At 34.2% G+C, this 16,779-nt stretch overlaps 3 protein-coding genes and 1 pseudogene across 4 annotated transcripts; 3 read left to right on the top strand and 1 right to left on the bottom strand.

Annotated features, from left to right (window-relative positions):
* On the top strand, positions 105-3,563 carry LOC104705212 (pentatricopeptide repeat-containing protein At1g63330-like). The gene is made up of 2 exons (XM_019227215.1): positions 105-674; positions 1,731-3,563. Exons 1-2 carry the CDS (start codon positions 105-107, stop codon positions 3,561-3,563), a joined length of 2,403 nt encoding a protein of 800 aa, XP_019082760.1.
* LOC104703961 lies at positions 4,671-6,563 on the top strand (annotated as a pseudogene).
* LOC104703963 (protein LURP-one-related 4-like) lies at positions 7,070-8,218 on the bottom strand. Its single transcript, XM_010420055.1, has 3 exons — positions 7,902-8,218; positions 7,365-7,580; positions 7,070-7,269 (listed from the first exon to the last, which is right to left on the bottom strand). Exons 1-3 carry the CDS (start codon positions 8,124-8,126, stop codon positions 7,135-7,137), a joined length of 576 nt encoding a protein of 191 aa, XP_010418357.1. The 5' UTR covers positions 8,127-8,218; the 3' UTR covers positions 7,070-7,134.
* Positions 13,188-16,108, top strand: LOC104703964 (protein O-glucosyltransferase 1-like). 2 transcript variants are annotated; one of them, XM_010420056.2, is made up of 7 exons: positions 13,188-13,437; positions 13,526-13,690; positions 13,784-14,325; positions 14,814-15,009; positions 15,131-15,195; positions 15,321-15,531; positions 15,621-16,108. In XM_010420056.2, exons 1-7 carry the CDS (start codon positions 13,276-13,278, stop codon positions 15,987-15,989), a joined length of 1,710 nt encoding a protein of 569 aa, XP_010418358.1. In that variant the 5' UTR covers positions 13,188-13,275; the 3' UTR covers positions 15,990-16,108. The 2 variants fall into 2 exon arrangements, with proteins under 2 accessions (XP_010418358.1, XP_010418359.1); XM_010420057.2 differs by lacking the exon at positions 13,526-13,690.

Raw genomic sequence — 16,779 nt, forward strand, 5'->3', positions numbered from 1 at the left:
TGGTTAGCAAAAGTTGTTTTCCAGATGTAGTGACTTATAATACTCTCATAAAGGGATTTTGTAAATCTAAGAGAGTAGAAGAGGGTATGGAACTCTTCCGCGGGATGGCTCAAAGAGGATTGGTTGGAGACACCGTCACTTACAACACACTTATCCAAGGGTTTTTTCAAGCTGATGATTGTGAGCATGTCCAAATGGTATTCAAAAAGATGGAATCTGATGGTGTGCCTCCCAGTATCGTGACTTACAACATTTTGTTAGGTGGACTTTGTAATTATGGGATGCTAGAGAAAGCGTTGGTCATATTCCGAGATATGCAAAAGAGTGAAATGAAACTTGATATTTGTGTATATAGTACTATGATTGATGGGATGTGCAAGGCTAGTAGGGTGGAAGAAGGGTGGGATTTATTTTGCAGCCTCAGCCTTAAAGGATTGAAGCCTGATGTTGTAACCTACACTACAATGATCTCAGGATTATGTAGGAAACGCTTAATGCAAGAAGCGGATGCCTTGTTCAGAGAAATGAAAGTAGATGGGCCTCTTCCAGATAGCGGTGCATATAATACGTTGATCAGGGCACAGCTTAGAGATGGTGACAAAGCCGCATCAGCTGAATTCATCAAAGAAATGAGGAGCTGCGGGTTTGCTGGAGATGCTTCAACCATTGTCTTGGTCACAAATATGTTGCATGATGGGAGACTAGACAAAAGCTTCCTTGATATGCTTTCCTAAAACAGTTTCATCATCCTCCAGAGAAAAGCAGTGAGGTGAATTGACGTGTTTATTGACAAGTTGTTGTAATGTCTGATCATTATAAAATGATTATGTTTGCTATGTTCCTGCTAGGTTGATGCAAACACATCTTTTCTCTTGTTGAGACAAGAATAGTCTTCCAAGACTGAGAAGCTCCTATCATGAAGATTTCATACTTCAACAAGAATAGTCTTGTTATATGTAAGTTCCAATCGTTTCATCTTTTTTTTTTCTTAACTAGGTTGATTGATTGTTATATTTTTACTTCTCCCTCACAATGCAAAAGTAATGTGAAATTGTGATTTTAAATATGCTTGTCTAGTTTTGGGTTTGAAAGTGGTATGGAACAAAGTTAGTAACTAATTTTGCTTGAAACCGTTTCTGCTGATATTCTATTTAGAAATTTTCGTTTGTTGCTATGTCTGCGCTTCATGGAACATCTCTGATTCTATTTGTTATTTTCCTGCTAGGTTTGAGGCTCTTAAGAGCTGATGCATACAGTTGTTGTCCAGTTAACAACAAGAATGATTCTCAAAGTCATAGAAGCTTATATCATGAGAATTTCAGACTTCAAATGTTGTTTGCTATATATGTAAGTTCTAATCTTTTACCTTTTCGGGATTAGCATATCAATCATAAAGCCACCGACACCGTGTTAGTCCTCCAAAATATGTCACTTCACTCGAGAGTCATATTGGTGTTGAAGTATTGTTGGAGGTTGGAGGCTATTTATATATATGCTCTGGCCTCTGGATATGTAAATACAACAATCGATTCAGGTAGATCGAGGATGTATGCCAACCGATACTGCTTGATGTAATATCCAGGTGTGGTATCTCAGCTTTGCTGCAATGTATAATAAGGCTGTTATCGTCTTTGCTTGAATGGGACCATAAAAGTCTTGAGGCGTACTTCTGAAAGTGTCAACTTAAAAAGTCATTAATTCTAAGAAATAGCATTCGTAATTATCAGCAGGGTAAAGGTAATCTTGCTCCTTCTTCCTTTAATCATTGCTACGGACGACGAGCTTTCGCTAGTGCTAGTGGTGTTTACAGAGAGAAATTGAGTAGAAATGTGCTGAGCGATTTAAAGCTAGATGATGCTATTACTCTGTTCAGTGAAATGGTCAAGTCTCGTCCCTTACCTTCCATTGTTGAGTTCAGTAAGCTGTTGAGTGCTATTACTAAGATGAACAAGTTTGATGTTGTCATCTCTCTCGGCGAACATATGCAAAATTTGGGAATTCCTCATAATCTCTATACTTACAATATTCTCATAAACTGTTTTTGCCGACGGTTTCAGCTCTCTCTTGCTTTAGCTGTTTTGGGCAAGATGATGAAACTCGGGTATGAGCCCGATGTTGTCACGCTGAACTCGCTGCTCAATGGTTTTTGTCACGGGAATAGGATTTGGGATGCCGTTGCTTTGGTGGATCAGATGGTGGAAATGGGATATCAACCTAATACCGTTACATTTACAACTCTTATCCATGGTCTTTTTCTGCACAACAAAGCTTCCGAAGCTGTGGCTTTAGTTGAGCGGATGGCTTTAAAAAGAGGCTGTCAACCGGACCTAGTGACATACGGTGTGGTAGTCAATGGACTATGTAAGAGAGGCGACATTGATTTGGCTTTAAATTTGCTCAACAAGATGGAGAAAAGAAAAATTGAGGTCAATGTTGTAATCTACAGCACAGTCATTGATAGTCTTTGCAAATACAAACATGTGGATGATGCACTCAACCTGTTCAACAAAATGGAAAGCAAAGGAATTAGAGCCAATGTTGTTACCTACAACTGCCTTATAAGTTGCCTTTGTAATTACGGAAGATGGAATGATGCCTCTCAACTACTTAGATATATGATCATGAGGAAAATCAACCCTGATTTGGTCACTTTCAATGCATTGATCGATGCATTTGTGAAGGAGGGGAAGCTTCTAGAGGCTGAGAAATTGTACGAGGAGATGATCAAAAGGTCTATAGATCCTAGTATTGTCACGTTCAATTCATTGATCAACGGGTTTTGCATGCACGATCGTCTAAACGAGGCCAAGCATATGTTTTCTTTGATGGTTAGCAAGGATTGCCTCCCAAACGTAGTGACATATAATACTCTTATAAAGGGATTTTGCAAGTGTAAAAGGGTAAAGGATGATGGTATGCAACTCTTCCGCGAGATGTCTCAAATGGGATTGGTTGGCAACACAGTCACTTACACCACTCTTGTCCAAGGTTTTTTTCAGGCTGGCGACTATGATTCTGCCCAAATGGTATTCAAACAGATGGTTTTTGATCGTGTGCCTGCCAGTCTTATGACGTACACCATCTTATTAGATGGGCTTTGTAATAACGGGAAGCTAAAGACAGCATTGGTCATATTCAAGGACATGCAAAAGAGTGAAATGGAACTTAATATCATTACATATACTAATATGATTGATGGGATGTGCAAGGCTGGTAGGGTGGGAGAAGCGTGGGATTTATTTTGTAACCTCGGTCTTAAAGGATTGAAGCCCAATGTTGTAACCTACACAACAATGATCTCAGGATTATGTAGGAAAAGCTTAATGCAAGAAGCAGATGCCTTGTTCAGAAAAATGAAAGAAGATGGGATTCTCCCAAATAGTGGTACCTATAATACGCTGATCAGGGCACATCTAAGAGATGGTGACGAAACCGCATCAGCTGAACTCATCAAAGAAATGAGGAGTTGCGGGTTTGTTGGAGATGCTTCGACCTTTGGCTTGATCACTAATATGTTACATGATGGGAGATTGGACAAAAGCTTCCTCGATATGTTTTCTTGAAAACAGTTTCATCATCTTGGAGAGATAAGTTTCATCATCCTGGAGAGATAAGAAGTGAGGTGAATTGACGTTTTTGCTTCTATTATATTCACAAGTTGTTGTTGTAATAATGTCCGATCATTATAAAATATGGCTGGATTATATTTGTTCTTTTCTTGCTAGGTTACGGACAAGAGTTGATGCAAACACACTTGTTGAGACAAGAACAGTCTTCAAAGTCTGAGAAGCTCGTTCCTACCATGAAGATTTAAGACTTCAATTGATGTTTGTTAAATGTAAGTTCAAATCGTTTCATGGTTTTCTTTTTCTTAACTAGGTTGATTGAATGTTATATCTCTAATTCTCTTTCGTAATAATGCAAAAAGTATTTTGTGATTTGAAACACTCTTGTCTGGTTTCGGATTTGAACGTGTAGTGGAAACAGAATTAATTACTAATTTTGTTTAAGAAACAGAATTAATTATATGTTCTTTTTCTTTACTGCGTATGTATGTTCTGGTCATCAATTGATTTAGATTATAGAAACAGGAGTAATATCTTAAACCTTAAGAAGACTGAAATTTGACAAAACTATTTTTTCTTCTTCATCTTATATTCTTATATAATAAACCATTTATTATTTAAGAAGGGTTGTCTTTCATTTTTAAGTTTTAACATAATACTTGAACCGGTTTCAACCTTTTTTTTGGTAAGAATTAATAGCAGACCAATATTCAATCTGAACCGGGAATAATTATACTTTTGGGTTATCTCTTCTCTTCCAATAAACACAAACTCTTCTTTTTTTTTAGGGCTTTTTACTGTGAAATTTACACCCGAAAAAAGTCACTAATTTACTGAACCCTTTTTTCATATTTGCTAGCCTTTCAAATTAGGAAAAAAGTTTGGTCAAAAACAAAAATTAGGACAAAACAAAAAAAAATCACATGATAAAACCAAACCGGTGAGTTGTTAAAATTGGAAATGTTAAGTGAAGTCATGACCGTAAAATACCAAAATTGATCCAACGGCGGTAAACAAGAAAAAATCAGTCACACTCTCCTCGTGAGTAGTCAGTAGTGTGTTTTCTTTTTGGTAAGAGAAGAAGAAACCCAAAATCAGCTGAAGATGAAGAGATTGTTGGCGACTGCATCGACGGCGAAGAGATTTGTTCGTCGGAATCTTCAGGGGAAAGGTGATCCTAGAACCGCTCCTTCTTCCTTTGATCTTTTCTCCGGACGAAGAGATTTTTCTTGTCATAGTTATGATTACAGAGAGATATTGAGTAGAAATAGGCTGAGTGATATTAAGTTAGATGATGCTGTTGAGTTGTTCAGTGTCATGGTACAGTCTCGTCCACGCCCTTCAATCATTGAATTCAGTAAACTGTTGAGTGCTATTGCTAAGATGAAGAGGTTTGATGTTGCTATCTCTCTTGGTGAGCAGATGCAGAATTTGGGAATTTCACATAGTCTCTACAGTTACAGCATTTTGATTAACTGTTTTTGTCGGCGGTCTCAGCTCTCTCTTGCTTTAGCTCTTCTTGGGAAGATGATGAAAGTCGGCTATGAGCCCGATGTTGTCACGCTTTCTTCTCTTGTCAATGGTTTCTGTCACAGTAAGAGGATTTCAGATGTCGTTGCTTTGGTTGATCAGATGGGGGGAATGGGATATCAACCTAATACCGTTACATTTACAACTCTTATCCATGGACTTTTTCTCCACAACGAAGCCTCCAAAGCTGTGGCTTTAGTTGACCGGATGGCTGAGAAAGGCTGTCAACCGGACCTAGTGACATACGGTGTGGTAGTCAATGGACTATGTAAGAGAGGTGATATTGATTTGGCTTTAAATTTGCTCAAGAAGATGGAGAAAGGAAAAATAGAGGCTGGTGTTGTAATCTACAACACAGTCATTGATGGAATTTGCAAGCACAGACAAATGGATGATGCTATTGACTTATTCAATGAAATGGAGACCTAAGGAATCAAACCAGATGTTTTTACGTACAGCTCCCTCATAAGTTGCCTTTGTAATTACGGAAGATGGACTGATGCCTCTCGTTTACTCCGTGATATGATTGAGAGGAAAATTTCTCCCAATGTAGTTTCTTTCAATGCATTGATCGATGCGTTTGTGAAAGAGGGGAAGCTTTTAGAGGCCGAGAAATTGTATGAGGAGATGATCAAAAGGTCTCTAGATCCTGATATTTTCACTTACAATTCACTGATCAATGGGTTTTGCATGCATGATCGCCTAGATGAGGCTAAGCATATGTTTGAGTTCATGGTTAGCAAAGATTGTCTACCAGACGTAGTGACATATACTACTCTTATAAAGGGATTTTGTAAATCTAAGAGAGTAGAAGAGGGTATGCAACTCTTCCACGAGATGTCTCAAAGGGGATTGGTTGGCAACACAGTCACTTACACCATTCTTATCCAAGGTTTTTTTCAGGCTGGCGACTGTGATTCTGCCCAAATGGTATTCAAACAGATGGTTTTTGATCGTGTGCCTGCCAGTCTTATGACGTACACCATCTTATTAGATGGGCTTTGTAACAATGGGAAGCTAGAGACAGCATTGGTCATATTCAAGGACATGCAAAAGAGTGAAATGTAACTTAATATCATTACATATACTACTATGATTGATGGGATGTGCAAGGCTGGTAGGGTGGGAGAAGCGTGGGATTTATTTTGTAACCTCGGTCTTAAAGGATTGAAGCCCAATGTTGTAACCTACACAACAATGATCTCAGGATTATGTAGGAAATACTTAATGCAAGAAGCAGATGCCTTGTTCAGAAAAATGAAAGAAGATGGGATTCTCCCAAATTGTGGTACCTATAATACGCTGATTAGGGGGCACCTTAGAGATGGTGACAAAACCGCATCAGCAGAACTTATCAAAGAAATGAGGAGTTGCGGGTTTGTTGGAGATGCTTCAACCTTTGGCTTGGTCACTAATATGTTACATGATGGGAGATTAGACAAAAGCTTCCTCGATATGCTTTCCTAAAACAGTTTCATCATCCTCCAGAGACAAGCAGTGAGGTGAATTGACGTGTTTGCTTCTAGTTTATTGAGAAGTTGTTGTAATGTCTGTTTATTATAAAATGATTCTGTTTGCTATGTTCCTGCTAGGTTACAGACGAGAGTTGATGCAAACACTTCTTTTCTCTTGTTGAGACAAGAATAGTCTTTAAAAACTGAGAAGCTCCTATCATGAAGATTTCAGACTTCAACTGATGTTATAGGTTTGATTGATTATTATGAAGCTCCTTCATAATACTCTTGTCTGTTTTCGGATTTAATGGTCTAGTGGAAGCAGAACTAATAACTAACTTTGTTTAGCTAACTTGTACGGTCATACTTGAGTTAGTTCTAAGTTTCTAACTAGTATTGTATGTTGTTCTTTCTCTGTACTGCATAAGTGCTTATTTAGGAAAGAAAAAGAAAAAAAAAAAATTGGATGACGCTTAAAAAATCAAGGCTCGCAAAGAGAACAATATTTACATCTCCCACAACACAAACAAGGTTGGAAAAATTTACTATTTTTTTTTTTCTATAAAAAATCAAACAAAAAGTTATTAGACTACTCCTTTGATTGATCCATATACAGTGACAAGTGCGACAACGAGTGAGTAATCGACACGTGGTTTCACTTCCAAAGTTAACACATCTTCTCCCAATGTAATCCCATTTGATGATTGCTTTGGCTTTACCTACAAAGACATATAAACTGTATGGTTAAGTCGTGCTTAACTATTATAAACTCTTTCAAATTCAACTTTTGGTTCAAAATTTTTATAAATTTTACTTGTGCAATGATATCTCCGTTGATGTCTATGATCTGAAAAGCAAATTTGGGGTCGAATCTTAAAATCCAAAAGACTTCATTGGTCTCATCTCGTACTTCCCAATCTCCATCTCTTATCGAAGACCTTTTGATTCTGGCAGAAGGTTTCACTTCCTCAGTGCTTGTATAGCTTTCACATTCTCTATACACGTACCAACTCCCAAACAGCCATAATTTCTGCAAATATATTTTAAAACATATGGATTTATTCATATTCGTAGTTGAGTTAAGGTTACTTACTTACCCCGTTTATATTTTTGGAAATGTATGTATATTTTGAGCTAGATATACTTCAACTAACTCTTTTTTTTTATATAGTTTACTTGTTCCAAAAAAAAAAAAAAAAAAGAATTCGAAATGATTCATTCTTTTTTGGATGGTCAACTAAATTTTCAAACTACAAACATCGAGTAGTTTTGGAGCTTAAACCGGGATTAACCAAGCAAAATTAAGAAAAAGAATTGAATGGAATCGAATTGAATTCGGGATAGATTATACCTTTTTGCGGATAGTAAAGAGAATGTTGCCATGGAGATCCATGATGTGGACTTCATTGCTAGATTTGTCGTAGGTTTCGACCCGGTACATAATCTCTCCGCTGGAATTGTAAACAGTTAAACCGTTATTTTGGTAAACCAGAGATTTCATCCAAACCGTGAAAGTCTCTCTCTCCGTACTCATGTACGGTGAAGAGATGGCTGCTTGAGGAAAAACCCTAGCCATGGTATTGGTAGAGAGACAGAGAGAGAGAGAGAGAGACAAAGATGACAGAGAGAAGAGAAATGGTAATATATATTTCAACAACAATAATGATATGGAAACTGAAGATGAAGTTGAAGAAGTCTTGTACACCTCAATGACTAGTATTTATATAATCAGCCTTCTTTTTTTCTTATCTCTCCCAATAAAAAAGTAACTTGGATCACTTTGAATTTTTCTCATTTCCTCCTAAATTAATACCAGATTCATGTATGGTGACTAATTTAATGTTTGACATCATGATTGTTTATACTACATATGACTTTGTTAGATATAAAGTAATATAAGTCTAAATGTAATTTCGTTGCAAAAAAAAAAAAGGTCTAAATGTAATTCTATTTTCATTGAGGTGTTTTTATCATTCATATAATGGTAATGGTTGTTATGGAAAAAAAAAAATAGGAGCGGATATTAAATGTTTTACAAACCAAAAAAAAATATTTATTACTTTAATTTTCACATGCATGTGTATGTCAAAGTATATAATAAGGTGTACACTTATTTACCTTACAAAATGAAATAAAAATTGGCACTAACTTTAGCTTTTGAAATAAAAACATGGTAGCACTAACTTTAACCGTGTAAAATTAGGAATTAGGTGTAAATTCTCATATAGCCGACAAATGTCTTATAGAAATAAAAATTCCGTTAGTGTTTTAATAAAACAAAATCAAAACTCCCTATCTTTTCTTACAAAATATATTATTATTCTCAGAACGTTCCTACCGTTAATTGGGCGTTAGCACACTCGTTTTCAGTTTTGCTGTGTTTTTTCTTCTTTTTTGGGCTTTAAGTTTTGATGTGTTTAAGAATATTATTATTTGTATATACTACAATGCTTAATCGTGATGTCATTCTCATTCCAGAGAAAAAAAAGTATAAACATAAAATAAGATAAAGATATATTTACAAAATACAAACACCGCATTTCACATATTATATGTTGATAGTGGACTTATCTGCCGGAGGTCCTTAATTTATTCAAGTTCCTCTATAAATTGTGTTTTTTTCTCATTTCAAGAAGAGATGCTTCTTCTTTTGCTATTATTCGTCTTTCTAAAGAACTAAAAGCAGGAATAAATTTTTCTTTTCTAATCCAGTCATAAAATACTGCAAACACTTCTTATAAGATGTTATTTTGGGGGTTTTCTAATTTTGTAATTTTTTTTATACAAAACTTAAATTAATTTAATAATTTAGGACTATTTATATTTTTATTATCGACCAAACTGTTTTTCATTAGTATTAAATAAATTTTATTTTTAGAAATTTCAGTGATGAGCATAAAGATTATTAATCTTTTTTAAGAACAAAAAAAATTTCCATTAAACATAAACCTATTACAAAACCCAAAGATCCAAAAACTAACATATAAACTCGCGACGAACATTAACCAAACCTAAAGACAATCGCACAAAGATTATTAATATTAAGTTGATATGTACCGTATTTGTCATGCTTCAGCCTCACATTAAACGTATTATTATCTTATTGCTCTATACCAAAAACATTTTTTATTGTATTCCGTACATTAAAAAAAAAACTGTAGTATGCGATTGGTATTTCTTTTTGTTTCTCAATTTTGTTTTACCAAACGATCCTAATATTGTTTTCATATCATTTATAAGGTGAATAGTTATATAACAAAAATATTCCTAACAAATTGTTGCGAAATTTCTAAGAAATATGTTGTTTCCCATATGGAGCTTGATGAAGGTTTGAATGGATAAATTTATTGAGTTTCACACATCACACAACACAATATTATTCTACCTAGCAGCAACTGCGAAACAAGATTGAAAGTGTAGTGTTGACTTAGTCACAAATATGCGTTTCCAAAGTTACAAAGATGATCAAAGTTGCATATTAACAACACATTTGCTACGGATCCCACGATCGTTGCCTTTGCTTTGTTGCAACTGAAAAAGAGCCACTCACTTTCTTTCTTTTTTTCTTTTTCTTTAGAGCCACTCACTTGACGAGCACGTGACTTGTTAACGAGCTTGAGTTTAAAGAGTTGGAGTCTTCGAACTTGAAAATTTGATCTAAAACCATTTAGCTTTTTTTCTGACAGTATCTACTATCTCATTAAAGATATATTTGAATTTTTTTTTTTTGTCATATGATGTTTTTGATATTTCTTGAAAGTTTACATTAAAAAATACATAAATTAGTAGAAAATATAGATATTCTCAAAATCTAAAATCCAAACGAGGGAATCTAAGCCGGTGGACAAACGACAAGTTCCCGAAAACAACTAAACAAGGATAAATTTGAGATCCTGGCCATGCCTAAAAGATTTAGAGCAAAAGAAAGAGAAAAAAAGATTTAGAGCACGTGTCCTTCATCGACTTTGTAAAGTATGTAATAATATAAATACTCGGTCTACTGAACCTATATAGACGCTCAATTTCCAAATTTCCTATAAATGAATACAATCTGAATCTAGGAATGGTTGGTTACTACAAGCAATAGAAACAGAAAAAACAAAAAATGAAGTTGTTAATTAAGGTGATGCGACGAGCATGACTATGATGGCATTGGCACCAAAAAAACGAAGATCACATTTTTTATGTTTATTAATGGAATCGATTCAGCCCACAAACATAATTGATTAATTTCTAATCGATAATTAATCTTTAGAATGACTCACGAAGTCAAGTACGTACACATTTAAATAAACTGAGTTATCCTTGAAATATTTGAAATTAAAGATTGTTTATCATTTTGTAATTAGTGGGTCACACGTTTCATTTCAGGCCACAAACCCTTTTAGAAGTTTTAGGACCACCAGTTTTTGATAATACTGTAGTGTAATACGTAGATTATCTATTTCTTTTATACCACATACGGTTAAAGAAAAAAAAGAAAAGAAAAAAAGACGCACTCATATTATTCGGTGTAACCTTTTCTCATCGTATATATATTATATACAAACATTTATACGAAGAAAATAAAATAAATAGGATCATGCGCGACCGTATAATTTACTAGAGAGTAAAGTATTAGAAAAAAAATAGGTCACACATATTTACACTTATTCAGTTTGGGACCCTAATGTTTTAACATCATTGCAAATTGAAACATTTAACCCCTTATATAATAAAACTGAGACCCTAAGTTTAGGCATGTTTTGTCTCTCCCGACTCCATCATTCATAAATAATGATGTAAAATAGTTCTATCAAACTTTTGTCCATAAAATGTAAAGCGAGCTAACGATTAGAAAATTATATTTTGTTTGTCGTGAGTGACTGAGTGTAAGTGTGTAACAATTGTATAATTTTAGAATTGTTACATCGTACCATTTCTTGTGGTTGATAATGAATAACTACTGTTCCTTCGGCTGTTTAATTTACTAATTTAGATTGCATTAATGTACCAGAGAGCCTCATCTTATAAATTTTTATATTTGGTGATCCAAATGAAGTGATATGCCTATTTGGATCATATAACTTTTGAGAATAAAATCCGACCATGAACCCTTAACCACCCTTGAGATTATCCGATAAATCCCAAATGATGATCCATAAGTCATTTTGAAACCATTTTGCCTATGGATGACCACCAAAAAGGCCTTCCGGAAGTTCGAAATTTGAATTTTAAAACTTGTTTAAAATTAAATCCCATGACTTGGTCTTGGTTCATACTTCATATCGTATTATCATATATACAACCGAGAATGTGTTGAACGAACATTTGTAAGCTTCTTCTTACGAGAGCCTCAAGTTTCCCATAAACTCAACGCTCTGCTGCTTTGAAATGATAATGGGCCTTTTGTTAAGAGATTCATTATAATTTATGAGCTTTCTAGCTTAACGGATATCGTACTTTCGAGTAACCCAAAGATAAGTCAGATGTATCTCCAAAGTTTGGATTTAAAAGCATTGATTGGGCGAAGAACACAAAAGACAAAAACATGATATGCTTATATTTATGTCTTTATTTACTTAGTTACTTGGAGAAATCTCGGGACTCTTGTCGGAACGTTAGAACTAAAAACAGTTACATTCACACAATAACCTTAAGGAGTTAATTTGTTCAAAAACCGTAAAGAAACAACGGTGAAAACTTATAACAAGCACCCATACTACATATCCTTACTATATTTATTATTTATGTTATATATATNTATATATATATATATATATATATATATATATATATATTTAGATGTAACGTAACTGTGATAATTTCTAACATTTTTCTTAATTTCTTACACAATACCCATCTTGATCGTAAATAAGTAAATAACTTTGAACAAGAGGTTAAGATATTGACTTTTCAAGATCTTTGTCGGTGATACATATACACTAAAGACTACTTGAATCTTTACATATTGGCACTTACGAATTATACATTTATACGTGGTTTTGTATTTACGATGACCAGATCCTTGAGTAGAGAGGTATAATGGAACTCTAAAATATCTTTACCCCTAAAAAATTGATTTACGAAATATCAGAAATTTTTGGCGTATATACGTTATGTAACCACTTAAGATTTAATATTTTAGTTTGAAATTATTTTTACATCATCTGTAGCAGTTAAAATGATAGTACGTCTAGTCAATAATCTCGTATAGTATATATGTAATTAAAGAATTTTTTTTAGATAACATAGAATCATAGATGCTCGATTATGGTCAGGTCAACAATAACAATTATCTATCACTAGAGAATTATTCGAAACTTTTTATAGATAACTGTGTAATAATAGAAAACTACTATACACAAAACACTTGCAACCACCTAGCTAAGATCAGGCTTAAAAGTAGTGTTAATTAGTAGTTACTACTATCATAACGTAATTTACACGATCGAGTAATTAAAGTTTACAAGTTGAAATTTTCAAATTCCAATAGTAAAAACAAAGTCTACTATCATCAATATCAGTCGTGCGTGTCCTCATCATTTCTTCAAACCCACAAGACAACTGAAGCTAGAAATAAAACTAAATTTAGAAATTGAAGAGAGATTGGAGGAAAAGTTAAAAATAAACAAATAAAATGTTGGAGAGAAATTGGAAGAGAGAGAGAGAGATTATCAAACAATTAAAGAAGACAAAAAGAGTCCCTTAATATCCTCCTCCAACAAAGAAAAAAAATCATAAAAATGACCTCTCTGTTCTCTAAACCTAGAGCTCTCACTTCTCAAATCACTCACTTTAAATCTTACCGTCCGGTGATCGGTAAACTTCACGTGGCCACTTTAACGCTTCTCATCTTCCTTATAGCCGCCGGTATTGCCGTGACTTCCTCTCTATGGCTTAACAAGGTATATTAGTCGCTAGCATAAATTACATAATCATGATAACTATAATTCATACCTTTATAAAAAAAAAATTATTGTTTGTATATCACAGTCACAGACGACGAAAGAATTTGATCGACCAACATTGGTAACAACAAAACCGGCACCGGAGCTAGAACCACCGCAGAAAACCGAAGTATTGGTAAATTGCACAAGTTTCTTGAATCAAAACCGGTCCGGTTCTTGTTCAAGAACACCACCTCTATGGCTTAACAAGGTATTTTAATTTTTCTTTTTTTTCATTACATAATTTTATATGCCTACTATATGTTCAACGAAAAAAAAAATTACAAGTTTTTGTTTACTATAGACAAAACCATATAATCGACCGGAGAAGAAACCACCGGAGAAAACCGGAATCTTGTTAAACTGCACAAGTTTCTTGAATCAAAATCGGTCCGGTTCTTGCTCAAAAACCACTCAACCCGGTTATAAGCAAAACCAAACCGAAGCGAACCGGCCCTGTCCTGATTATTTCAAGTGGATCCACGAGGATCTTAAGCCATGGAGAGAAACAGGGATCACAAGAGAAATGGTGGAAAGAGGCAAAACGACAGCGCATTTCAGATTAGTTATCGTAAACGGCAGGGTGCTCGTGGAAAACTACGAGAAGTCTATACAGACGAGAGACGCGTTCACACTGTGGGGGATTCTTCAGCTGCTGAGAAAGTATCCAGGGAAGTTACCTGACGTTGACCTCATGTTTGACTGCGATGATCGACCGGTCATCAAATCGGACGGTTATAATAGATTCAATCGTACGGCTAAAGATTCGCCACCTCCGTTGTTTAGGTATTGCGGTGATAGATGGACGGTGGATATTGTCTTTCCCGATTGGTCATTCTGGGGATGGTATGTACCAGATAATAGTATTCTCTTGGTTTCTTTTCTTTTTTGTCTGAAGCTAACGTGTATGGTTGGTAAGGTACACTTGTCCCCACTTGATCACATGCCGGAGAAAAGTTAATAGGGGTCCAATTTCCACATATAGATTCTTTCGTGATTATTACTTACAGATTCAGTTTGTGTTAATATTGTACTTATAGAGTTATAGTTTAGTTGAGTGATTAATTATAGTAATTTAAAGGGTCGAAAAAGTAATTTATTATGCTGCACTCAGTGCCACTACAATTTAAATATGTGGTTGTACGTAGTTTATTAATCACTTATTATGCTTTAACTAATAAGTGTTTCACTAAAGTAACTTTCATTTCTTTTTCATCATTGAATCTTTCCAGCAAAACATGAAGTGTAGTCCCAAAACCACGTTAGTAGTTAACTTCATATTAGATATATACATGTTTTCTATTAAAAAAATGGATTAATTTTGGTGGGTAAAGGCAGGAGATAAACATAAAGGAATGGAGCAAAGTGTTGAAAGATATGGAGGAAGGAAAGAAGAAGAAGAAGTTTATGGAGAGAGAGGCTTATGCATATTGGAAAGGGAACCCTTTTGTTGCATCTCCTTCAAGAGAAGATCTTCTCACTTGCAATTTATCCTCACTACATGATTGGAATGCTAGAATTTTCATCCAGGTATGCTTCTAGTCTAGAATTTTCATTCAGGGAACCCTTTATTTTTATTTAGTTATATATATTTCCATGCAATATAAAAATATAAATAAGTATTTGATGTTGTACATGCATGCATATATAGGATTGGATATCAGAAGGACAAAGAGGATTTGAGAATTCAAACGTAGCAAATCAATGCACTTACAGGTCAGTACCTTTAATTGTCTATATTTCCTTCTTTTTTTTTTTGTCTCAATAGTACCAATTTCTGAATTTGAGTTTTTAACGTAAAACTAAAAATTTAATGATTGGAGTGTATATACGTTGCGCAGGTACAAGATATATATTGAAGGGTATGCTTGGTCAGTGAGTGAGAAATACATATTAGCATGTGACTCAGTCACATTGATGGTGAAACCTTATTACTATGATTTTTTCTCAAGAACTCTTCAACCTCTCCAACACTATTGGCCCATTAGGGATAAAGATAAATGTAGATCCATCAAATTTGCTGTTGATTGGCTTAATAATCACACTCAAAAGGTACCCATTAATTTCCATCTTTTTATTATATCTTTCTACATATATAATTGTGCCTACGATTTCATTTTTAGATTTATATATGTCCGCAGGCACAAGAGATAGGAAGAGAAGCGAGTGAGTTCATGAAAAGAGATTTATCAATAGAAAATGTTTATGATTACATGTTCCATCTGTTGAATGAATACTCTAAGCTTCTTAAGTACAAGCCTCAAGTTCCCAAGAATAGTGTTGAGCTATGCACAGAAGCAATGGTGTGCCCTTCTGGAGATGTTAATGGGGTTAATAAGAGGTTCATGATGGGTTCTTTAGTTAGTAGGCCTCACGTTTCAGGTCCATGTTCACTTCCTCCTCCTTTTAGTCCCAATGGTCTCGAGAAGTTCCATAGGAAGAAATTGAATCTCATCCGGCAAGTGGAGAAATGGGAAGACTCTTACTGGCAAAAGGGTTTAGTCAAATGATATAATCTAAAACTCGTTGGGAATTTTTGTGAGATGATTATAATTTTGAGGAATTTCATTCTTGTGTCATGGAAGAACGAGATTGTTTCTAATAATTAATCTTTACTGACTTGACAAAATGCAAAGTTCATTTAATACAAATTTTATAAATCTTATAAGTTCATTCAATCTTTATAAGCGTTAATTATTTAATAGGAAATATGTAAAATATAAAAGGAGTTTGTAGAAATATAAGTTACAAAAATACTTTTTAAAATGCTCTCTCGACTTTAAAAATGGATTATTAATGTTTTTCTTATGTGGTTTAAATTTTCTTTTAGTAATATGAATTATTTTATGGATACAAAAAATGAAATGATATCAGATAGGCACTTTTTCAAGAAAAAACTATTTCTAGTATATTTCTTTACTTCAGTTGCTATTTTTTTTGTTTTACTTTCCCTGAGTCTTTTTAAATACTCTCTTTGTCACAAAGCGTGTAATTTTAGCTTTGTTTCAAAATAAATGTCATTTTAGATTTTGAATGTATAAACATAAATTTTTAACTTTAACCTCATATTCATTGAAAAATATCAAGAGTCAATATCAATTTTAAAAGTATAAAAGATATTTTAATATGTTTTTTTAATTTGTGTGTAAATTGTCAAAATGACAGTTATTATTATGAAACAGAGGAGTATTTATTTTGATAGCAATTGAGATATCCATATTTGCTTTGAGATATCCGTATTTGCTTTGGTGGTCTTATTTTTTACTTGCATTTTGACTAAGCCTTTTTTGTTTGTTTGCC

This window comes from Camelina sativa, chromosome 7, assembly GCF_000633955.1.
Source record: "Camelina sativa cultivar DH55 chromosome 7, Cs, whole genome shotgun sequence".
NCBI classification, from domain to species: domain Eukaryota; kingdom Viridiplantae; phylum Streptophyta; class Magnoliopsida; order Brassicales; family Brassicaceae; genus Camelina; species Camelina sativa.